The 24,709-nt window shown below is 45.3% G+C and overlaps 1 protein-coding gene across 2 annotated transcripts in view; it reads right to left on the bottom strand.

The window, feature by feature from the left end:
- Positions 1 to 663: 663 nt before the first annotated feature.
- The window catches only part of PPME1 (protein phosphatase methylesterase 1), a 64,468-nt gene continuing 40,422 nt past the window's right edge, over positions 664 to 24,709 (bottom strand). For both annotated transcript variants that reach the window (XM_077451355.1, XM_077451356.1), the window contains exons 14-15: positions 10,607 to 10,674; positions 664 to 7,837 (exon numbers count right to left, since the gene is read on the bottom strand). In XM_077451355.1, the coding sequence (XP_077307481.1) occupies positions 7,819 to 7,837; positions 10,607 to 10,674 (87 nt within the window). In that variant the 3' untranslated portion in view covers positions 664 to 7,818. The remainder of the gene's footprint in view (positions 7,838 to 10,606; positions 10,675 to 24,709) is intronic.

The following is a 24,709-nucleotide window of genomic DNA, read 5'->3' as shown; positions in this document are numbered from 1 at the left end:
CAGGACTTGGCACCTGCCCACACTGCCAAAAGAACCAATACCTGGTTTAATGATCATAGTATCACTGTGCTTGATTGGCCAGTAAACTTGCCCGACCTAAACTCCAGAGAGAATCTGTGGGGTATTGTCAAGAGGAAGATGAGAGACGCCAGACCCAACAATACAGATGAGCTGAAGGCCGCCATGAAAGTAACCTGGGCTTTCATAACACCTCAGCAGTGCCACAGGCTGATCACCTCCATGCCACACCACATTCATTTCACTGGATTTGGGGTTTTCACAAGCTGTAAGCCAAGGGTCTCAAAATAGCAGCCCCTTCAGCTGTTGCAAAACTACCAGTCAGCCTTGCAATGCCTCATGGGACTTGTAGTTTTGCAACAGCTGGAGGGCCACCAGGTTGAGACCTCTGCGTAAGCCATAATCATCAAAATTAAAAGAAATAAATCCTTGAAAATATATCACTGTGTGTGCAACACATTTATATAAAATATACGAGTTTCACTTTTTGAATTGAACTACTGAAATAAACAAACTTTTTGACGATATTGTAATTTTTTGAGGTGCCCCTGTAAGTTGACCATTGCTGCTCTAAAACATTCTCTGATTGGATGACACTTTGAAAGAAACAAATAAATAAATCATGTGACACACAGACAAACAAAATCAGATTTAACATTTATTATCACACATTGCTCCCCCCAATCACAAAGTATATTTGTACGCATTTTAGTGTGGTCTCTTTCCCCTGCGAACGCCAAATTCACTTCTCCCCAGCTTACTTGTGTTCTATTTTTTCTATGTCCATAAATAAAGTATACATTCATTAACAGAAGAAAAAATAAAAAATATCCAGCCATAAAAGTATATCTGCTGCGAAGTCGGGTCAACAGTCTGATGTCAAAAAGCTTTCAGCATGAAATTCAGCCATTTCTGAATTACAGCAAAAAGGGAGTGGAGGAAATGTAAACATATTAAAAACCAATAAATGACCAAAGCAGTGAACTAGTTTGGATCACTTATGCAGGAATCCGTAAATTCAGCAATTTTTTTTTTTTTATAAACAAAAATAATAATAAATTCGATTTTCAATTAAAAGGGACTCACACTTCCTAGTAGTGATGGAGCTTGGTACTCCTTCCCCACATACATGTTGTAGAACTACGAGGTATTGCAAGACTGTTATAAGCATGTCTCCCAGAGGCATGATGGGGAGACTGGCAGTTACTCTCAGTGGCAGATGCATGAAGGGGCACATAAATCCACAACGGCTGGAGGGCCGCAGTTGCCTAGGCCTTTCAGCAAGTAGATGGGTAAAGTAGCTAGGCAAGTCTCTCTACCAAAGTTCTGTGGAACCCTAGGGTTCCTCCAGACGTTCCCCTGAGCAGTGAGCACTGGCTTACTGATCTATCACTAACAGTGCCTGCATACTTCTGGAACCCACATCACACACGAGAGCCATCAGCATTAGACCAATGGAGATTTATCAATTTCCCAGGTAAAAATTTCTGACACAAGTGACTTTTTAGCTGTCTGTAAGGACCATCAATTTACCAAGACATCCATTGCAAGGGACCACCTGTCCCACTGACCACCATTGTAAGGGGACACCACTGCCCCTGACCACCAATATAAGGGGAAACCACTGCCCCTGCCCACCAATATAAGGGGACACTACTGCCCCTGCCCACCAATATAAGGGGACACTACTGCCCCTGCCCACCAATATAAGGGGACACTACTGCCCCTGACCACCAATATAAGGGGACACTACTCCCCCTGACCACCAATATAAGGGGACACTACTCCCCCTGACCACCAATATAAGGGGACACTACTCCCCCTGACCACCAATATAAGGGGACACTACTCCCCTTGACCACCAATATAAGGGGATACTACTCCCCCTGACCACCAATGTAAGGAGCCACTACTGCCCCTGACCACCATTGTAAAGGGGCCACTACTGCCCCTGACCACCATTGTAAAGGGGCCACTACTGCCCCTGACCACCATTGTAAAGGGGCCACTACTGCCCCTGACCACCATTGTAAGGGGGACACTACTGCCCCTGACCACCATTGTAAGGGGGACACAACTCCCCTGACTACCATTGTAAGGGGGACACAACTCCCCTGACTACCATTGTAAGGGGGACACAACTCCCCTGACTACCATTGTAAGGGGGACACAACTCCCCTGACTACCATTGTAAGGGGGACACAACTCCCCTGACTACCATTGTAAGGGGGACACTACTCCCCCTGACCACCAATGTAAAGAAGTTACTTATTCATGGACCTCGAACATAAACGAGCACCACAATTTCAGGCTCGGTTCACACTAGCCCACATTGCGCAGATGCAGGAATCGCATCTGTTCCCCCACCCAAGTCACTCTTATGAGACACTCATTCCGAATGGCACCCCCATGTATCTCAGTCCACAGCGCGTTTGGGGGTACGGACATCACATGGCCATAAAGACTACGCGGTTTCCCTGCGGTCACATTTTTTAAAAAGGTGTACGCACCTTTTTTCCTGTGGGAAAACGCATGCACAGCAGTTCATTCAAATGAATGGGCTGCCTTCACTAGTGTGTACCTTGCTGTCTGCATTTCTTTTGGTCATTATTTCAAATTTTTTTGTCATATAGGGAAGGGAGATGTTAAGCTCTGGGTGTCAAATGTAATGAGCATGCCACTTTATTTTTTATTTTATTATTATATCTATAACTTTCCAATCACATTACTATACAGTGAGCTATAGAAATAGTTTTTATTCAGGAGTTCCTCAAGACTTAAATTACTTACAGGGTTCCTCCAAGGTATAAAGCTTAGGAAGGTCTGACTTACAAAATCGCCAGTTTACTTGACCATACAACTAAAAGAAAAACTAAAATCTTTTCTTTTGCCGCGTACACACGACCGGACTTCGAGGGACTAGGTCTGACGGTCTTTCCGATGGACTTTTTCGGTGGAGTTCCGACGGACTTTCTGAATGAACGGACTTGGCCACACACAATCACACCAAAGTCGAACGGATTTGAACGTGATGACATACGACCGGACTAGAATAAGGAAGTTCATAGCCAGTAGCCAATATCTGCTCTAGCGTTGGTTTTAATCCGTCGGACTAGCATACACACAAACGGATTTCTCGGTCCGGCGGAGTTCCGGTGGGAAAATTGAAAACATGTTCTATTTCTAAAGTCCACCGTATTTTTGGCAAGCAAAGGTCCGATGGAGCCCATACACAATCGAATTGTCCGACGGACTCGTTCCGTCGGACCTTTGCTGTCAAAAAGTCCGGTCGTGTGTACGTGGCAGCAAAAGTTTGTTAAAGCGGAGTTCCACTCAAAAATGGAACTTCTGCTTTAAGGGAGGTGACCCCCTGACATGCCACATTTGGCATGTAATTTTTTTGGGGGGGGGGGGGGGCAGGAAGGGAGATCACCTCTCCCCCCTCCCTCTCAGCAATTTGGGACATGTCACATGTCCCAGATGATTACCCGACCAGTCACGAGGCATGGCGCGGCCCTGATCGCGCAGTGGGTGCCTGGCTGGGAAGCCACAGCTGGGCGCCCACACTTACAATGCCGGCACCACAGAGAGGAGGGGGAGATGAGTGGGGCTTCGCTCCCTCGCATGGCTGGACCTTGGGACAGGTGAGTATCCGATTATTAAAAGTCAGCAGCTGCAGTATTTGTAGCTGTTGACTTTTAAATTTTTTTTTTTTAGCAGAACTCCACGTTAAGTCAAACCTTTTATTTTTTAGTTATGAATAGAGTAATAATCGTTAAACCCCAGGGGGCCGAGTCCCTTCTTAGGCTTTAGGACTCCAACATAGATATCCCTACACCGAGTTCTGTTCCTGTCCATTGGAAGTATTCCCACTGGAGCATCCTCCATCTTATACAATAATTCCACCAGGGAGAGCAAGACCCCTTGGTATTGGCCATATGGGGAGGGGGTGCAGATATTTACCTTAGTGACACCAGGACCACATCTAGCAAAGTACCAAATATCGGTGTTGGTTAGAACTGATCCTTTAAATTGGCCAAGTGGTAAACACATCTGGATTTATACACACACACACACACACACATGAATAAATGCTTATTCATACCCATTTGTCCCAAAATGTTAATGCGTGCTAAGTTCATGTGAATGGGCTGCCAACACACCACAACACATCTCAATACTGGCAATACTGAACCTGCTGCCTCACCATGCGCTGTGCAATGCAGGCATCCTGGAAAGGCCATTCAAAAAGCATGTTCCTCCAACACCATAGCTCTGGACAGATCCTTAGGACATGAGTTGATGGTGTTTTTGGCTTGCATCACAACTGCTTCTCTTCCAATTTAAGTCAGAATGCAAGAGCAGAGTGAACCAAGGTTGATGCCGCTTAAAAAGTGGTTCTATGCAAGTCAGGAGGAAGTCAACTGCAAGTAAAAATTTAGTTGTCAATGAAGCCTGATTTTAGAAGCATCTCAAACTCACCTCACAAGCCCAAAGCCCACTGACTGGCGCAGGCACTAGGTTGAACAGCAAGTGATCAAAGTTTCGGCAACTTGCTGGAGCGGTCATTATCCAATTAGAATATGTAGTTTGGACCCCACTATCCCTTTAAAGGTAAGCAGGATGACCAAGGGTACAGTCAAAGTGGCTCCTGGTAGTTTTTTGGGGACACTGGCAAATAGAGAAAATACATTTGTAAACTAATAGGGGAAACAATAGTCATGGCTTCAGACGGGCATGGAAATGGGCATGACTTTTAGCCTGAAATGTCCCAACAAATTCACCTCAATGCCTTTTGTTACATATGTCTTTTTTTTTTGAGCTTTGCCCACAGCCAACATCTATGTTGCTATTGCAGAAACTTAAATTTTTTTCCGGTGTCTTGCCAAATCTTAAAAGGGGACCTGTCTCTTTTCAATCTAAGGTCTGCAGGAGACAATGGTGAAAGAGGAGAAATTTAAAGCAGGTATTTTTAATGGTGATGTTTAGTGCCCGTCTTTTCCCTGTACCATGCCATTTCTGGAAGGTTAATCTATGCTCGGTGGAAGTGGCCCTGAAGCAAAACGACCTGCAAAAATAAAACAAATGGAGGCAGTGTTATGAGTGAATTGTGTCTGTCCCTACACAGGGGCAGAGTTAAAAAATAATAATAATAATAATTTGAAGAGCTATAAGTCTTGTGAAACTGCATGTACATTCATTTTGGACAAATGGGGCAAAATCAAAAATGTTATTAGGCGATTTTCCTCTCCATGTTGAATGTTATTCGTTCATAGAGAAAGAGTGAATCAAGAAAATACTGCATTATGGTCATTAGATGGTGCTAATAATTACAGGACATAAAAACACTTATAGTAATAGGAATGTGTGGAAAGTTTGCAGGGGGCTGGGAAGCTCTGCCACTACCAGAAAGTTTTGTGCAATTAGAACTACCATTGTGGCATTGAGATGGCAAAGCCGCTGCAGGTATGTGCCCTCTAGGATACTCTAAATACTTTAAATTAAAGCTGAACTCCATAAACCAGGATAGTTTAACATCATCTCCCTTTTCCTATCCACAACCCCCCCCCACCTCCATTTTCTTTAAATACCTTAGTTTTTTTTGGAGTAATTACGTTTTTATTTTGTGTGAAGTCATTGGCTTAGAAACACTTTGCCCAGGTGGAGATGTGACGCACGTCACATCCAACATGCTTCCTATGTGGTAAGCTTAACTACATTTCCCAAGATGCCAGGGGAATTCAATGAAGTGGGGGCCAATCAAAGGCTGTGGATGGATCAAGGCGGTTGCTGTTGTGGTCCTACCTTTCCAAAGAAGGGAAATGTGACATCAGCATGTCACTGCTCCCTTAGAGGAGGAGGAGGTTATATGACCAAGAGTCGTTTCTATAGAGGGAGAGAACAGTGGCACTTGGTCACATACATCAGAACAGCCAGATTAAGGGGCATATTGAAGAGGGAGGGAGGGAACTGAATGAAAGCATTTTAAAAACAAAAACAGCATTTTTCGACGTGGTAAGGAAGCACCTTTCAAATCCTCCAGGCTTGGGTTCAGCTTTAAAGCTGGACTCTGGTAAAACTAAAAGTCCTCTCTTGCAGTTTGGCTGCACCCTCCACTGTAGGGTGTTAGCTGCTCATTTTAGGTCTAGGGGACCGGGAAGATCAGTATTCTCACCTGACCCTCTGCAAGACCAGTCCCTGCAGCCTTCTCTCCCCTGTCCTCCAGCAATCTGAGGTCCTCTGATGTCGTCAAGACCAAGAGCCCAAAGCCCTGCACTGGGTGTGACTTAGGGCACTCCACAGCGTGGGGGCTGACAAGGTACATAAAAGTGCTTTTACTGTCGTCTAGAAAGAAAAGAACCCTTACAGTACAGGCACAGCCAACCTACAAAACCTACCAGGGAGGAATTTTCGTTTTCCCAGAGTTGGGCTTTGAAAGCAAAGTTCACCTTTAGTAAGGCATGGTCCACCCGTATTTAGGGTTTAGCATGGTACTATACAGCCCCTGCCTGCACCCCCCCCCCCCCAATCCCACCTGTGACAGCAGGCAGGGGGGGGGGGGAGGTTTCTTCCTGTACCCACTGTCAAGATTTTAAAACAGTGTGGCTTTGCAGAGCTCCGTCCACATAGCTGCGCCATTCATTCACAGAGATCTGTAAATTTATGAAGTTTCTGCCCCTGTGGCAGTTCCCAATGAACTACCAGGGAGCTGATCAGGTGTAGCCGAGTAACTGTCTGCCCATATGGAAACACAGGAAGACAGCTCTCAGCAGTGTCTGCAGGAGCAGAACATTGCCCCCTGCGATCTATTGATTGCGGGTGCAATGCTCTGCAGGCTCAATTACAAAAAATAATAAATGCACCTTTTTTTAGCTGCAAAATCATGTGCACTTAATATTTTCTTTAATTTATTTATTTTATTTAAGGTGAACATATCCTTTAGGCTAAACAGCAAAAGTAGGCATCAAAAAGTACCATACCATACGTTCTGTCTTTCTATAACTATCTTGCAGCTGCACTAGAGCCCCTCGGCACACTATGATTTTTACCGAGCAGCCAATCACCAGGGCCGAGATGTGGGGGAGCGCGCTTTAATCCAAATCTATAGAAACGCTTCAGTATTTGCATAGGTGTTTGGTGGCGCTGTGAGGATTACTGAAATATAGATAGATATGGAACTTTATGGTGTCTGCTGTGTCACCTAATTTAGGATGCTCTATCCAGTACTGGTACACTTTAATATCTTGCCATCACTTGATTCCCAGGACATGAGCGTCGGTCATGCAAGCTGTAACGAGGGGGTGGAGCTTATGCAAAGTTTAAATGTACACCAAGATGAGGACGGCGCCTATCAGTCCTATCCTCCTTGCACCAAGTCTACTAAAGAATGAAAAGACCATTCAAAAGGCCATATCACTTACTAAGCGGAAGCAAACATTACACAGGAATATAAACTGTGCTTCTATTAACAAAACAAAAAAAAAAAATCCTTGCTGGCTGCAGCAGGCACAAGTTTAGAAGTTCATAATCCAGCCACAATTTTACATCACCTACTCAGACCATGGGTGACCCCCCCAATGTCATGACTTTACATGAAGAGGTCAGACCCCGAGGGGAAAGTAAAGTAAGGACAAGGAATATATGGCAGCTGGATATTGATTGGCATGTACTGACGGAGGACACTGGCTTTGCTCGGCTGTGCTGAAGTTTGATGAACCAGGAACGTCACCGTGTTTTTTTTGTCTGGAGCTTTTTTTTTTTATTTACAGAAGGTTTCCAGCAGTCACACAGCGCAGGTCACTAGCAGGCTGGGTACACACTGCAAGACAAACACAATACAAAACAAAAACTTATAAAGTGTGAGCTATAGTTTTAGCTACACTAACAATGTAAAGCCAATCTCTAGTAAGCCTAACAATGCCCCCCCCCAAAAAAAAAAATAAATAAAAAAATAAATAAAAAAAAAATGAAAAAAACGAATGCAGGGTTTTAATACCGCTTTAAAGTTGAACTGTGGCCAGGTTATGGATATCCAAACATGTTGTTAAAGTAGATGTAAACCCCAACTGAATGACACCCAGTTTGCTAAAGTGCTGCACATAAAACAGCTGCCTTTCACCTTCTTTTATCATGTGTCGTTTCTCAGTGCTGCTGATCTCCTGCAGCCCCAAATGTAGAAACTAATGTCCATCGCCTGTCCACAGTTCAACTTTACAGGAAATGTCAAGATCATTCTGTGTTTTTTTTGTTTTGTTTTTTAAATGCACCATACATGCAAGGGATCAGCTTCATGTTACTAATCCCATAAATGTAAGTTAAGCAATGCCTAAACTGAACGAAGCCTAAACAGCTCTCCTTTGCCATACTAATCTACCTATGCCCAAAACAGCAGGGGTCCACAACCCCCTGGGCCGCGGACGGGTGCCGTTCCGTGGCCTGTTGCTGACGGGGCTGCGCGGCAGGGGGATGAGCGGCGACCGCGGTCCGCACAGGCCTATCACAGACCGATCACCTCTTGCTGTGAAGCCATGCCTGTGTGTCCTCTCCCACCTACCCAGCTGATCAGTAGAGGGTGGGAGGAGCTCTCCACTCCCATGTGCAGCTTCTCCCACCCCCTGCTGATTATGACATTGTTGGGTGGGCGGGGGGACTGATCACAGCCTCAGGGGAGGCAGAGATCAGAATAGGGAAGAGAGATGTTAAAAGTGGGGGGGGGGGGCGCATGGAGATAGCAGGGGTACTGTGGTGGGCAGAGAGCAGGGGCACTGTGGTGGAGGAGGCCGTGATTGCCAGGAGAACTGTAGTATTAAGGGCACTGCACTGTAATCATTACAGAGCAGTCAACTTTATATCACAGTGCCCCCCTTTACAGGGTAGTCCCCATTACATTAATGTAAAGTGGACTGTACTGTAAAAGGGCACTGTGATGTAAAGGGGACAGCACTGTATTGTAACGGGGAGCTGTGATGTGAAGTGAAACTGAGGACACTGATATAAAGGGGGGGGGGGGGAACCTGTGCTGTAAAGGGGGGCGGAGGATAGACTCCGTGAATAAACGCCCCCCCCCTCCCCATTCCCAGTCCCTGGGAAAATTGTCTTGGGGACTGCTGCAATACAGGACACATTTAGCTTTGAAAATGATACTAAGCAGGTGGTTAACAAGAGGTTCCCCCAAGATCATGGTTGTGCATTCACCAGGCCATGTTTTTACTCCCGTCCCTTCTGAACAAGCAGTTCTGTGTGATACTTGGCAAGTATGTCCTAAGCCCCGGAACCAAGCTTGACTTTTGTTAGAAAAAGTGTAGCACTGCATAAAACTCCATTTGTCATTCTATTTAGGATCACTAATGGCTTTAAATCTGAATTCCAAGAATTCAGTAATTTTGCAAAAAGTACAGGCACACCGACTTAAGTCCCGGAGGTGGCATGCACCCAATTGGACCCATCTCTATTACTTATATGTTTCAGGTTTATTGCAATCCTGAAGGATACACTCAGGTTTGAGGTGAGATCCACAGAGAGCAGCTATGCCCACCCCTCTACTCTGCTGCCCATTTACAGAAGCCTTTGTATTTTGTGAATGAGTTCACATACCGTATATACTCGAGTATAAGCCGAGATTTTCAGCCCCTTTTTTTAGGCTGAAAGTGCCCCCCTCGGCTTATACTCGAGTCACCGCCGTCTGTCTACCCGATCAGCGTGTCGTGCAGACAGACGGCGGCCATTCCACTATTCAAAAGCCGCGCCTCCCTGTCTGTGATAGACGGAACACTCAATTTCCCAGCAGTCAGTGGTCCGCCCATCACGGACATCCGCTCATCCTCATACTACGGACGAGGATGAGAGGGTGTCCGTGATCGGCGGAACACAGACTGCTGGGAAATTGAGTGTTCCGCCTATCACAGACGGAGGCGCGGCTTTTGAACAGTGGAATGGCCGCCGTCTGTCACAGACGAGAAGAGGTGCGGCGATCCTGGCATGGCCGCCGTATGTGCGGAAGGACACAGGCTCAGGACACAGGTAGGCTGGACACACAGGGCGGCTGGACACACAGGGATGGACGGACACACAGGGATGGACGGACACACAGGGATGGACGGACACACAGGGATGGACGGACATGTCTCACCCTCGGCTTATACACGAGTCAATACGTTTTCCCATTTTTTTTGTGGTAAATTGGGGGCCTCGGCTTATATTCGGATCGACCTATACTCGAGTATATACAGTAATACAAAAGCTTCTGTAAATGGGCGGAAGGAAGGAAAGGGCAGGCATTGCAGTTCGAGCAACTCTGCTCATGAAGGAGCAGCACTGGAGCTCCAGAAGTTATTTTCCTGAAGCACAATAAACCTGACCGATGTAAAATAATAGAGATAAGTCTAGAGGCGGCAGGCATCTCATTGGACTTATCTCACAGAATGCTCGCAGTTCTTACAAAGTAGCTTTAAAATGTAGTTACTTCAGCTTATGTATTTTCTCATCCTAAGTTCAGTCTCAGTTGCTCAAGTTTTCAAAATCGGTGTAATGCAAGGGATTAACGGTGGACTTTTCCTTTAAAATTTCCTTTCATGTAGCAATTTCTCACCATTGAAAACCCCCAACTGACTCTGCAAATCGATGTCGGACCAAGAAGGTGGCAACAGCTTCAGCAACCTATAAGAAAGAGAGAAAAGAGCAAGATGAATGCGCTGTGGCATGCTTTGGGCGTTCCACAAACAGGGACAGGCATTGGATCTTTTAGTCAAACATTGAATTCTATTGTTAAAGCTGAAGTTTAAAGTGGCTGTAAAGGCACAAAGTTCTAAGCCCCGGACCATTTTGCAACCATTTTTTGGACCAGGCCCTTTTTGTGATTCGGCACTGCGTCACTTTAACTGACAATTGCGCTCTCGCGTGACGTGGCTCCCAAAACAAAATTGGCGTCCTTTTTTTCCCACAAATAGAGCTTTCTTTTGGTGGTATTTGATCACCTCTGCCGTTTTTAATTTTTTTTGCGCTATAAACAAAAATAGAGCAACAATTTAGAAAAAAAAAAAAAAAGCTATATTTTTTACTTTTTGCTATAATAAATAAATAAATATATTACAATCCCCCCCCCCCCCCCCTCAGTTTAGGCCGATACATATTTTTCTACATATATTTGGTAAAAAAAAAAAAAAAAAAATCATAATAAGCGTTTATTGATTGGTTTGCGCAAAAGTTATAGCGTCTACAAAATAGGGGATAGTTTTATGGCATTTTTTTTTACTAGTAATGGGGGTGATTATTGATTTTTATTATGACTGCGACATTATGGCGGACACGTCGGACAATTTTGACACATTTTTGGGACTATTGCCATTAATACAGCGATCAGTGCGATTAAAAATGCACCGATTACTGTAAAAATGTCACCGGCAGTGAAGCGGTTAACACTAGGGGGCAGTGTAGGGGTTAAGTGTGAGTGTGAGTGTGTGTGTGTGTGTGTGTGTTTTTTTTTTTACTGTAGGGGGCGTGACTTGGCTTGTGACATCACTGATAGTCTTTCCCTATGACAGGCTCACTAGGAAGCACGGGGAGAGGCCTGTTTACACTTACCTCTCCTCGTTCTTCAGCTCTGTGACCCGATCGTGGGACACGGCCGGCGATCGGGTCCCACGGTCACGGAGCGCAGGACCGGGTCACAAGTGCGCGTGCGACCCGCAGTTGGGCTCTTAGAGGGCAAAGTACCTGTACGTGCTTGTGCCCAGCCATGCCATTCTGCCGACCTATATCGGCGTGAGGCAGTCCTGAAGTGGTTAACTTCATGCATTCTATGCATGAAGGTAGAGCTGCACGATTAATTGTTAAAAAGATCACGTTTTAGATTCAACCTCCCTCTCAATCTTAACCCGACATTTCCTCGATTCTACGTGACAAGTGCAGGGGCGCTCCGAGCTGTCAAAAAAAAAAAAAAAAAAAGAAGGAGGAGAAAAGCCCAACACTCCTTACTACTGGAAGATAGAAAAGTATCTCTCGGTTCTTTTAGATCAAAGGAATGAATGTGCGTAAATGCGGTCAGTTTAACCACTACAATACAGGGCACTTTCGCCCCCCTTCCTTCCCAGACCAATTTTCAGCTTTCAGCGCTCTCGCGCTTTCAATGACAATTGCGCGGTCATGCTACACTGTACCCAAATTAAATTTTTATCATTTTGTTCGCACAAATAGAGCTTTATTTTGTTGGTATTTATTCACGGCTTTATTTTTTGCGATATAAAAAATATAAAAAAAAAAATTTGATAAAAACAAACAATATTTTCTTCTTTCTATTTTAAAAGAAATCCAATAAAATCAAATTTTGTCATAAATTTAAGCCAAAATGTATTCTGCTACATGCTTTTGGTAAAAAAAAAATTCCGTTAATGTATAATTATTGGTTTGTGTGATCACGGACATATGTACGCAAATGATCATGTACAGATGTGTGCAGATAATTGGGACGTGTGATTTTAGTGGGACATAAGTGTGGGGGGGGGCAGGTGTTTTTATTATGTGTGGACACGTGTGTTGTGGGGACATGTGTGTTTACACTAGACTGGTGATCAGTGAGTATAAAGCTGTAAAAAAAAAACAAAAAAAACAAACTCATATTCACCGATCACCAGCCGGCTGCAGCGATCCGCTCTCCTCTCCTCAGCGACAACTTCTGTGTGAGGAGAGGAGAGCCGATTGCCTAGCAACCGGCTGCGATTGGACATGGCCGTCATGTGATCAGGAGGGCCAATCACAGAGCCCTCCTGCCGATCGGAGATGCGCCGTGTCCGGGTGACACAAGCGCATCGGGATCGCGCCACTGCGTGGGCAGGCGCGCGTGATACCCCTCCTTCTGAAGGACGCACCCACCCGGCTGTATATGTACATTGGCCGGGTGGGAAGTAGTTAAAAGGTCAAACCTTTTTCTGACACTTGTTGCTTACAAGTTAAAAGGAGTATTTTCTGCTAGAAAATGTATTGGAACCGCCAAATGAATATAATATTATATATTTTTTAGCAGAGACTCGAGAGAATAAAATGGCGGTTGTTGCAATGTTTTATGTCACACTGTATTTGCGCAACGGTATTTCAAACGCATTTTTTGTGGGGGGACCCTGCAAGAGGTAAAAGCCAGGAGTGCCGGTGTGGGGCCCCCCGAGAAGAGGAGGATCAGGGCTGCATAGAGCATGTAAGTATAACATGTTTGTAATTTAAGCAAAAAAAAAAAAAAAAAGCCAAACACAACAAGGCTTTATTATCTGTTTAATTTACTTATATTTTGCCCTCTTCAATATTCTAACAATTTTTTTTTTATACTAAAACCCTTCACAGTCTGTTACTAGCATAGGGGGGTGACACAATGGATCATTGGGTGGTGATACATACACTTTATGGTTAAAGGTTTGTAGACACCTGACCGTCACACCTATATGCTTGTTGGATATTCCATTTTAAACTCATGGACATTAATATGGATTTGGTCTCCACTCTTCTGGGTAGTGTTTTCATAAGATTTTGAAGTGTGTCTCTGGAAACTGGTATCCATTCAAGCAACATTTGTGAAGTCAAGAAGATTTGACTCAAAATCGGAATTCCCATTCACCCTAAAAGGTGTTTAGTAGGGTTAAGGTCAGGGCTCTGTGCAGTACACTCGAGTACTCGAGTGCCTACACACCAAACCATGTCTTTATGAAGCTGGCTGTGTACACAGGGTATACAGTCATGCTGAAAGAAAGATACCTTCCCCAAACAGTTACCACAAAGTTGACTGAGCACAAATGGTCTAAAATATCTTTGTATGGTGTAATGCCCTTCACTGAACACACTTTAACTAATTTGGAGGGTCCACACAGTTTTGTGATGGTCCAGTGTACACAAATTCTTGAGCATTTAGTGTTTATAAAAAAAAAAAAAAAAAAAAAAGGAAAAGTATAGTCAAAGCTCATTTGGCTGTACTCCTGTGGGTCACAAGAGTGCAGTTTGATCTGCACTCCTGTGACCCGTTTTCAGCAGACAGCTGGTCCAGTGCTCAGGCACGATTGCAACAAGGAATCTACCCACGTCTGGACGGACACCCGGCTCAGCCCCTCAGCGAGCCACCAAGAGCCTGAGCCGGACACACCCGACCCCTCCACAGCCGAGCGCTCCAGTGAGCACAGGGGTGGGTGGGGTAGAGCAGGCAGCAATGACCGACAGTTACCAGCTCTCTGCTCAGGGAACACTGAGAACCGAGCGATCGGCAGCATTTGTTTGCCAGTGTTAATTTTGGCAGCAAATTTCGTTTTAGACTTGGAACTAAAATGCCATTTTAATTTTAGTCCCATTTTAGTCTTCTGCAATTGTTTTAGTCGACTAAAATCTCCAGTACATTTTAGTTGATTAAAACTAATTTTAGTTATATAAAATCGAATGGGTGTAGTTAAATTATAATACATTATTTAACAAATCTCTACAATTTCCAAACTCATATACTGCTGGAGTGAAAAATCAAATATGTTATTTATGGTATTGAGGTAGGAAATTGCACTACAGACCAGACGTCAAAATTTCAATTTAGTTTTTTTTTTTTTTTCAAATAAATTTTATTGAAAAATAATACACATGACAAAGAAAAATTCTGAAAGATGAATAAAGGCATTTCGTAAAGGAGCTGTATGAATCTCGAGTAAGTCATCACATCAACAGTTAAATGCATTGAAAACATAAAACATAAACAAAGTATTCCTTGCAGGAAAATGGAGGCCAAACCATTCTCCCCCATCAGAAGGAGAAGGGGGTGACCTCAACTGGATGGATCTGCGGATGCCATGACATGACATCATGGAATCCTACAAGGGACCCCAGGTCCTACATGGAATATGCAGAGGGAAATAACAAAATGCTGGGGGGGGGGAGAGAGAAGAAAAACAAAAAGGGGGGGGGGAAGCTTGCCAAGCCTGGTGTAGAATAGCAGTCCGCACCAGAGAAGGGTGAGATCCTGACCAGTGGTGGGGGGGGTGCGGTGTTGAAAAATAGAAGATACACTGGTTTATATACTGGGTAATAGAGATTCACACTGCGGCAGAGTTCGCTGGTAGCAGGGAGTCAATGCGAGTGAAAGAATGGTCTTTGAGGAAGGTCCGTTCCTGTGGAGTGAGTTTGGAGGCGATGTATAGGTCCCATCTACCATGGAAACGTTGTGTGGTTTTAGGTTGGTGGAGGTTTGTGTTAAGTTTGTCCCGGAGAAGAAGGTGCCTGAGGTCTCTGTTGACTTGAGAAACGGAAGGGGTGGTAGTGGCAGTCCAGTGTGCCAAAATGGCTCTCCTGGCAAGCAATAGGCAAATCAGGGCCCATTCCTTGCCTGGGGGTGAGGAGGCGGCCGACCATGGGAGAAGTTGAGGATCCCAGTATCCAAAGATGAGGAGTAGCGGATCTTTGGGAAGCTTCAGTAGTGTGACTTCAAAGATGAAAGCCAATATGCGATCCCAGAACGAGGAGATGGCCAAACAAGACCAGTAGCAGTGGGCAAGAGTAGGTTTTGATTGTTGGCAGAGAGGGCACTGTGAGGCTTGAGAAGTATGAGGTGTTCCCGATGAGAGGAATGGTATATGCGCTCTGTGCGCGATTTTAAGTTGAGTTTCCCTCCAAGATTCGTTCGGGATGAGACGGTATACTGAGTTAAGGCCGTACAGAATCTTATCGACTATGTCATCATCCGGAAAGTCCTTCGCCCAATTGGATACCGAGGATGAATGCAAAGAGAGTGTCGTTTTGAGAAGTAGAGGTTTGTAGATTTCAGAGATTTTGTATGAGTCTTGTCGTAGAAGCGTGTCTATGAGGGAAGGTTTGAACCTCAAGTGCTCTGCCCTGCATGATTTCTGAAGAAAGCTGAAGCACTGTCCATAGTGAAAAGCAGAGGAATCCGGCAGGGAGTATTTTTGGGCTAAGGTCCGGAAAGGTAATGCCCGACCAGAGTCCAAGTCACACATAGATGAGAAATTGATAAGGCCTTTCTGTCGCCATGTTGCGTAAGGATGGTGTTCCAGACCCGGGGTAAAGTTTGGATGACCTTGAATCGGGAGGTGTCTTGACATGAAAGGAGATAGCTTGAGACCTTTGCTGACTTCTCTCCAGGCGATAGCTGTATCTCTCAGGAGAAGATTGTGTTGATAGGATGTGTTGAGAGTTTTCCATTGACAGTGGAGAAGAGCGGACAGGGAATAGGGACGCGTCATTTCAGATTCCAGTTGGTAATTGGAGTACCGAGAGTTCTGGGTTATCCAGTCAATGCCTACCCTTAACAAACAAGCTAAGTTGTATATTCTAATGTTGGGGAGACTAATGCCCCCCTCGGTTCTGGGAAGGTGGAGTTTGGTAAATGCTATGCGCGGTCTTTTGCCCCGCCATAAGAAATTAGAGATTGCGGTGTTTAGGAGTTTGACATCCTTGTGCCGGAGAAGCAGTGGTATCGTCTGAAGGGGATACAATAAGCGTGCGAAACTGACCATTTTGAATAGGTGACACCTTCCCAGAAGCGATAGCGGCAGATCCATCCAGTTTTCACATTCACGTTTAATTTTGTCAAAAAGGGGAGGGTAGTTCAGGTGGTACAGAGAAGAAGGTAGTCTCCCTATCTTGATTCCCAGGTATGTGATATGCGAGTTTGCTATTGTAAAAATGGAGTGACGAGCCCATAGTGGATGTGGGTGGGGGCCCAAGGGGAGTATTTCGCTTTTAGTATAATTTATGCGTAAGCCCGAGCACAGTCGGAATTGATCAAAAACCTCTTTGATCGTGAGCATGTCAACGGACGGGTCGGCAGAGAAAATAAGAACATCGTCAGCAAAGAGAGATGTTCTTAGTTCATGTGACCCTATTTTGATCCCGTGTAAGGGGGCTACGGTTGATAAGTACCTAGAAAGTGTCTCGATAGCAATGTTAAAAAGGAGAGGAGATAGGGGGCAACCCTGTCTGGTACCTTTATGCAAGCGGAATTCATCAGATAGGAGGCCTGCTGCAACAAGCCTAGCTGTGGGGGATGCGTACATAGAGCTAATTAAGTGAAGAAAAGGGCCAGAGAAGCCCATCTCGCCCAAGACCATGGATAGCCATCCAAAATTGACATTATCAAAAGCCCTTTCGGCATCTAGGGTAATAATGGCTAAATCACTATTAGGATTGCATCTGGCGTGTTCCAATGCGATCATCACCTTCCTGATATTCATGGTCGCTGTTCTACCCTTGACAAAGCCTGATTGGGCGGAATGTATCAGGAAGGGGATGATATTGGCCAGGCGGTTTGCTACTATTTTAGAAAGGATCTTGACGTCCAGATTCAGGAGCGAAATGGGTCTGTATGAACCTGGTTCTTGCGGGTCTTTCCCTTTTTTCTCTAGTAGTTTAATAATTGCTTGGTTGCCGGAGGGTAAATAGGCGCCGCCAGCCCATATGTCCTGGTAAACCATGGCAAGGGTCGGGGTTAGCAAGGATTCAAGAGATTTATAAAATTCGCCTGTTAGGCCATCAGGGCCGGGAGCTTTGGAGGAGGCTAGAGACCGAATCGTGGAGGAAATTTCAGAAGGGGAGATGGGGGCATTTAGCTCATTGAGTTGATCAGGGGATATGCTAGTCAGGGTAACCTTATCCAGGAAATGTCGCGCTGTGCGTTGGTCAATAGGGTCGGCTGCATAGAGGGTGGAGTAGTAGCGCAGCATTGCCGCGTTAATGTCTTTCTGGGAGGTGGCAACACGACCGTCTGAGTCGCGTATGGACGGAATAACCGTCGGGCGATAGGGGCCTTTGCAAATTCTGGCAAGAAGCTTGCCAGCTTTGTTGCCAAATTTATGAAGGGTAGCGTCGAGGTAGGTTTTTTTGGTGATTTCCAGGGTGTCAGCCCATGTCTCAAAGGATTGTTTGGCTGAGTGCCAAGCCGTCCGGTTTTCAGGAGAGTCAGTGGCGTAGAGTGCCAGTTGGGCCTGGTGCAGTGTGGAGCTAGAGGTCTTATAGTTGTGAAGGGCATGTTTTTTGAACGAAGATGCATAAGAGATAATGCGTCCTCGGAGAAAAGCTTTACCAGCATCCCAAAACAAGTTGGGGCTATTGGTGTGTGACGCATTTGTATGTGTATAAATTGCCCACTCCTTCTCCATATATGTTTTAAAGTCTGAATTGTGTTGAAGGTAGGATGGAAAGCGCCATAGTTTGGGGTTGGGGTGTACATCTGGGGTCTCTAGGGTAGCTGAAATGGGTGCGTGATCCGAGATAGCTATGTCGTGTATGTCCGCTCCTGGAAGCAGGGGTATCAGGTCGTCAGTGCAGAAGATGTAGTCTATTCTAGTAAAGACCTTATGCGGGTAGGAATAGAAGGAATACTCACGGTCGGTTGGGTGGTGGAGTCGCCATATGTCATGTAGGTGGAGGGAACTCATCGTCGCTGCGAGGCTCGAGGGGGTATCGGAAGCTGGAGGTGAGGTTGAACGCGGATAGGAGGACCTATCGTCAACCGGGTGAAAAACAGAGTTGAAATCACCTCCCACTATTTGTGGAAGGTGGGGGGAATGCAGGAGCCAGTTAGTTAACGTGCTAAAAAATTCTTTAGTAGGGTTGTTCGGGGCGTAAACATTAGATATAATGAGTTCTTTTGATCCTATGCGGACCCGAAGGGAGAGGAGTCTGCCCTGTTGATCTGTATCCTTAGATAAGATCTTGCAGGGGAGACTCTTGTTGACAAGGATAAGTACTCCCGCCTTACGGCCAACGGCTTCAGAGCCAGCTACATCACCCACCCATAGCTTCTTCATCCGGACATAATCGGCTGAGGAGAGATGGGTTTCCTGAAGTAGTGCTATATCAGTTTTGAGCCTTTTAAGGTGCCTCAGTACCTTCAACCTTTTGGAGGGGGAACGGAGCCCTTTCACATTCCAAGATACTATCTGGAGCATAATGGAGCGTCAAAGGGGATATAACAAGCTTGTAATAAAATCTTTAGTTTGACCAGCCTGAGTAGCTGCAAAAAAGAGGAGGGTAAGGTGTGGAGGGCTGATATGCCCTGCCGGGTAACCACAGCGGGTGGGGACTGCGCATAAGTAAGTGCTTCGAGGAGGCAGAGGGGGTGACAAACCAAGGGGGGGAAGGGTGTAGATACCAGGTTTGGGCACAGAGGGAGGGGGCATAAACAATCATCAACTTCACTTTTTTCCGCATGGGGGTCACTGTGTGGATCAGCTCCCATAACCAGGCCCCATGATATATGCTGGCATTTCTGCCCTACCGAAGGGGAATACGAGGGAGCCATCAGTCCAGGACATGCCATGGATGCGTATGATGATCTGCACAGATGAGACCCCAGGGGAAAAAGAGTAACAAACCTGAGGTGAACAATTCAAGCAATAACAACTGAGAGCGGTTATATAGATGTAAAAAAAGAACATACAGATAAAAACAATGGAACCAGGAGAGCATGAAAAAAAGAGAAAGAAAAAAGACAAATAGTCATTTAGACCTAGGAGCAGTATAGCTCGTGTAGAGGATCCAAAAAACAGAACAAAAGGGAGGGGCCCAATTGTACCCCAATACTACCTGAGAAGTGTGAACGGCCCAGGAGGGGAACCGTTCAAAACGGGCCACTTCTGCCAGGCCTGAAAAGGGTCGGCGTGGAATCCGAGGGCCGGGAGAGATGTTAGAGAGACCTGTAGGGTAGGAGATCCCTCACCTTGAGGTTTGGGAAAGTTGAGCCGGGGCCGCAGCCCTGAAGCGTTTGGGAGAGTCTTTCCGTGGGCTTCTCTGATCCAGAGCTCGGTTTACTGGAGCTGCCTTGGGTGTGGGGCTGAGATGAGGGCCCGAGCGTAGCGATTTCAGGAAGCGTGTCGCCTCATCAGGATCATGGAACGAGAGTTGCGCGCCATTAGGAGTTTTGATCCGCAAAATTGCTGGGAAGGCCAGTGTATATTTCATTTGTCGTTGGTGGAGTTCCGAGCAGACATGTTGGAAAGATTTTCTTTTCTTGGAGACATCCACCGAGTAATCGGCAAAGATCAAGATTTTGGTCCCGTCGAGCTGAAGAGATCTGGATTGACGATACTGCTGTAAAATGGAGGTCTTATCAGAGTAGTTAAGGTACTTAGCTATGATCGGGCGTGGGGATTTGCGTTAGGCATTGTAAGCTCCCACACGGTGTGCCCGTTCCACTGTGAAGGGCCCACCGAGGCCCAGAGCTTCAGGTATGCGGCGGGAACAGATTTCCGATAAGGTAGATTGGGGCAGCGATTCTGGAATGCCGACAAAACGCAGGTTGCTCCTCCTTGACCTATTTTCGAGGTCATCGAGCTTTTCCAGTATGTATTTGTTGGTTCTATCCTGAGCTTGTTCCAGGGATTGTGTCTGATAAAGTTCTTCCTCCAGGTTAGAGATGCGATTTTCAGCCTCGTTTAATCTGGAAGTGTGTTCCCCTAGTTGGGCTTGAAATTTCTGCATGCCTGTACTGATGGCTTTTTCCACTGAGGCAGCTATCATAGGGGAGAGGAGAGCAGCCACAGCCTGAGCAAGAAGTTCAGTGTTACAGTCCTGTAATGGAGGAGGGTGCATGTGGTGCTGCATGGGGAGAGGAGCATTGTGGCCAGCAGGGTATGGATGGGCAGGAGACTGTGTGAATGAAGTGTCTTTGGAGGCTGTCTGGCCTGCTGTGGGATCGCTCACCTCCATCCGCTGCGCTGTCTCCTCCGGTGGGGCCGTGCAGGCCGGAGCTGTGTAGGCCGAAGCCGGGGCCTCGATTTGCTGCGAGGCCTGCCGCGCGGTGGCGGCCGCATACGAACGCGGCCCCGATTTTTCAACGAACCGGTCCATCACGGAGCCGGTGTGACTGGGGAGGCTGCCTGATGATTTTCGGGCGGAAACGCCGCTTTTAAAGCCGATTTTGGAGGCTGGTGTGCGGGAGCTGTGACAAGGGACAGCTACTCCATGCGGCGCCGGAACCGGAAGTTCAATTTAGTTTTAATCTTAATTTTTTACTAAAATGCCATTTTAGTTTTAGTCATATTTTATAGAGTTGAAACAACTCATCGATTAATCGACATTTAAATTGATTACCATTTTCATAATCAATCGGCCACTAACATAATGGGGTTAAAAAAAAAAAAAAAAAAAAAAAAAAGAGCCCTTTATAGTACAAAAAGAACAAATAATCGCTATTGTAAATATTAGTTTCACAGTTCTACAGTAAAAAAAAAGGGCTAATTTTAGTCTTTTTAACCCCATTATGTTACTAAACGTTTTAGGCCTGGTTCACATCTATATGTTTGTTGGTGCTTTTTGCAAAACTGCACTACAGTTCATTTACATGGTTTCCTATGGGATACGTTCACATCTGTGCTTTTTTTCAGCCGCTGCATATTTGGAAAGTGTCAGGGACTTTTAAACGCCAAATGGTGCTTCTTTGGTTCAATATACTTCAATGAAGAAGCTGCAGAAAAAAATCTGCCCAAAAAAAAAAAAAAATGCAAAAACGCAAATTGCAGTAAAATCACGTGCGCAGAAATCAAAAAACGCACAGCAAAAAGCACTGCAGAAACAGATCAAAAGCAAACTGTATAGGTTTGTACAGAGCCTAATGCTGGTCACACCGATCAATCTTCAGATGAGAATATTCAGACGAAAAATCTTTGTACATTCACTGAATGAAAGAATTTTGTTTGAAATTTTCACTTGTTTTTAACATTCTGTTTTTTAAATTAATGTAATTTCTGAATGAAAATCACAAACCCTGTCTGAAACTTCCTTTGACAAAGCAGTTTTCTATTATTTCTAAATTTTGTGTGGTTGAAAATGAACGTCAATTTGACCCATTTTTTTTTTTTTTTTAAGGTTATTGACGGATTACAAACAATCTGCCAACTAATCGATTATGAAAATAATCGTTAGTTGCAGCCCTAATATTTTAGTCACCTCAATTGTTTTAGCTTTAGTCGTATTTTAGTAGACTAAAATGTTTTATTCGGTTTTAGTCGACTAAAGTAACACTGTTGGTTGCTCAGTGTTAAAGCTGGTGGGGGCACAGAGATGCTGCCTCCACCTAGGGAAGTATGATTCTTAAAAAAAAAAAACAGCTTGGACCAATGTAAATATGTATATACCAAACCTATATGTGCAAGTAAAAAAAAAAAAAAAAGTCCTTAGTCCATATAGACCAATTTCCAATACTGAAATACTGAAAGCAGCGCTCCAATCAAATAAATTGGATATGACCAGCATGTGAATGCTGATCATATTTCATTTATTTGATTGGAGCACTGCTTTGAGTATTGGAACTTAGTCTATATGGGCGAAGGACTTTTTTTTTTTTTCTTACATGTATGTTTATGTTTTATTTATTTAAGCAGCTGCTTTTACGTACATAGACTTACATTTCTCCATCTAGCTATCTATATATTTCTACATATATGTTCTGGGAATTTCATTTTTTCCTGAGCACTGGAATTAGGCCTTTTTAGAAACTGAGATTATTACTATACCCGATCGAGGCCCCAGGAAATCCAAATAGCGATCGCTACATCAGTGATCTCCACTAGCTTCCGAGTCCCACGCCGAGGGACTGCTCTCCTGCGTTGTGAGCACAGGAGGTTGGCCACGTGGCACGGGCACCAAACAGATAATGCTTTGCATCTTCTGAGCAAAGTCAAAGCGTGATATCATTGTCCCCCACCGTGCCACCTCATCAGGAATGCTTTGCCCTCATTCAGAAAATGCAAAATATTCTTTGAATGGGGCTGATACTGAGCGGCCAACCTCCAGGGTTCACAGTGCATCGGGCCGGCTGCTCAACACACAGAAGCTAGTTGAGATCACTGGAGCAGCGAAGTCTTCTACAGTGATTTACAACTTCTAGGGGCATCAGCCCGATATGGTATACTGTAGAGCTGCACGATTAATCGTTATTGTGATCCCCCCCCCCCCCCCCCCCTTGCGATCTTGACAGTGTATTTCCCGATTCTTTCTATACAGAGAATTTTCTCTGCTCTGCTGAAGCCCACAGCTGTCAACAGAAAGAAACTTTAAAAAAAAAAAAACAAAAAAAAAAAAAACAGGCAGTCTGCCAAGAATCACAACATTCTTTAGCAGTGAAACTGAAGTAAAAACATTGTAAAAATGTGTCCTTTTAGATCAAAGGAATGCACTTTGGTGTGTAAAGGAGGGAAGTTTAACCACTTAAAAAGGGATTGTAAAGTTAAACATTTTATTTTTTTTAAATAACAAACATGTTATACTTACCTCCACTGTGCAGCTCGTTTGGCACAGAGTGGCCCCGAACCTGCTCTTCTGGGGTCCCTCGTGGCTGTCTCGGCTTCCTCCCACAGGTGCTTCTCACGTTCATGCGAGCTCCCTCGCATGGTGAGAAGCATCTGCGGGCGCGCTCCCGTGATACAGCCGGCGGCTATAGCCGCTCGCTGTATCACACGGCCCCGCGTCAGTGGATGTGATTGACAGCAATGCGAGCCAATGGCTGCGCTGCTTTCCATCCATCCACTCCAGCCAATCAGCGGCCAGGCTGAGTGGTGAAGAGGAAGTCGAGGACGAGCGCGGGACTTTCGAGGGGTCAGGTAAGTAAAAACGGGGGGACTGGGGGCGCAGGCACTGTCAGATGTTTTTTCACCTTAATGCATAGAATACACTAAGGTGAAAAAATATTTACCTTTACAACCCCTTTAAGAGGAAGTAAACTCTCCCACTCTGACGCTTCTTTTCATTTAGTCCATTATAATAAGTAATTATCAAATTATAGCCACTGTAATCCAGCCCAAATCGCATATTATTTCCGTTTAAAGTGGTTGTAAACCCTTACAAACCACTTTGACCTACAGGTAAGCCTAGATTAAGGCTTACCTGTAGGTCCAAGAAATATCTCCTAAACCTATACGGTTTAGGAGATATTTGCCCGAAGACAGGCACCGCTGTCTACGGCGCATGCGCCGTAGACAGCGGCGCGCAGGCGCACTGAGCGCGGCATTTCTAACAATGGAGCTGCCGAGTGTGTCGGCTCCCGTGCGCCGGAGTGACATCATCGCGGCTCCGCCGAATGACAGCGGTGGAGCTGCGAGACCCCACCGAAAAGATGGATGCGCTGGACTACAGGGGACAGTGGTGACATCGCTGGCTCCTGTGTCAGGTAAGTGACACATAATGGGCTACTATGCGATGCATAGTAGTCCATTATGCTTTGCCTTTGCAGGGAATGAAAGAGGAAGTAAACCCATCAGGGTTTACTTCCTCTTTAAAGAAACTTTAAAAAACTTGTTTCCAGGGGTTAGGCAACACCATCTTGAGTATTGTTTTCTGAGTCCGCAGTGAAGTGGATTTCCACCCTTACATTGAGCACTTCCTGTACTGTTAACCAAGCCTCCTTCTCAATCCAATGTTTCTATGGCAACCCTGCTCATAGCTGACTTGTTTTATTTCATAGTATTTACTTGTGCCGATTAGCTAGTGTTTGCCTTTGCCCGTCTTATCAGCTTCAGCTGATAAGACTGCAGTAATGGGCAGGTTTCCACTGCATGTGAGGTCACATGGTGTGTGGGAGGAAGCTCTGAATGATCCTGCAGCCTCCTGGGATATAAATGTTGTGCCGTAGGAAGTCCTGATAACAGATAGATAAGCACATAGAGAGTGTGCCGTAAATCAGGGGAAATCTGGGCATGCTCAGTGACTTCATTCTAAAGAACAAAAA

Source organism: Lithobates pipiens, unplaced genomic scaffold (assembly GCF_037356315.1).
Source record: "Lithobates pipiens isolate NorthernLeopardFrog02 unplaced genomic scaffold, aLitPip1_a1.2 Scaffold_23, whole genome shotgun sequence".
NCBI lineage: Eukaryota > Metazoa > Chordata > Amphibia > Anura > Ranidae > Lithobates > Lithobates pipiens.
Note: the sequence above shows the minus strand (reverse complement) of the source record. Positions and strands in the feature narration are given on the sequence as shown.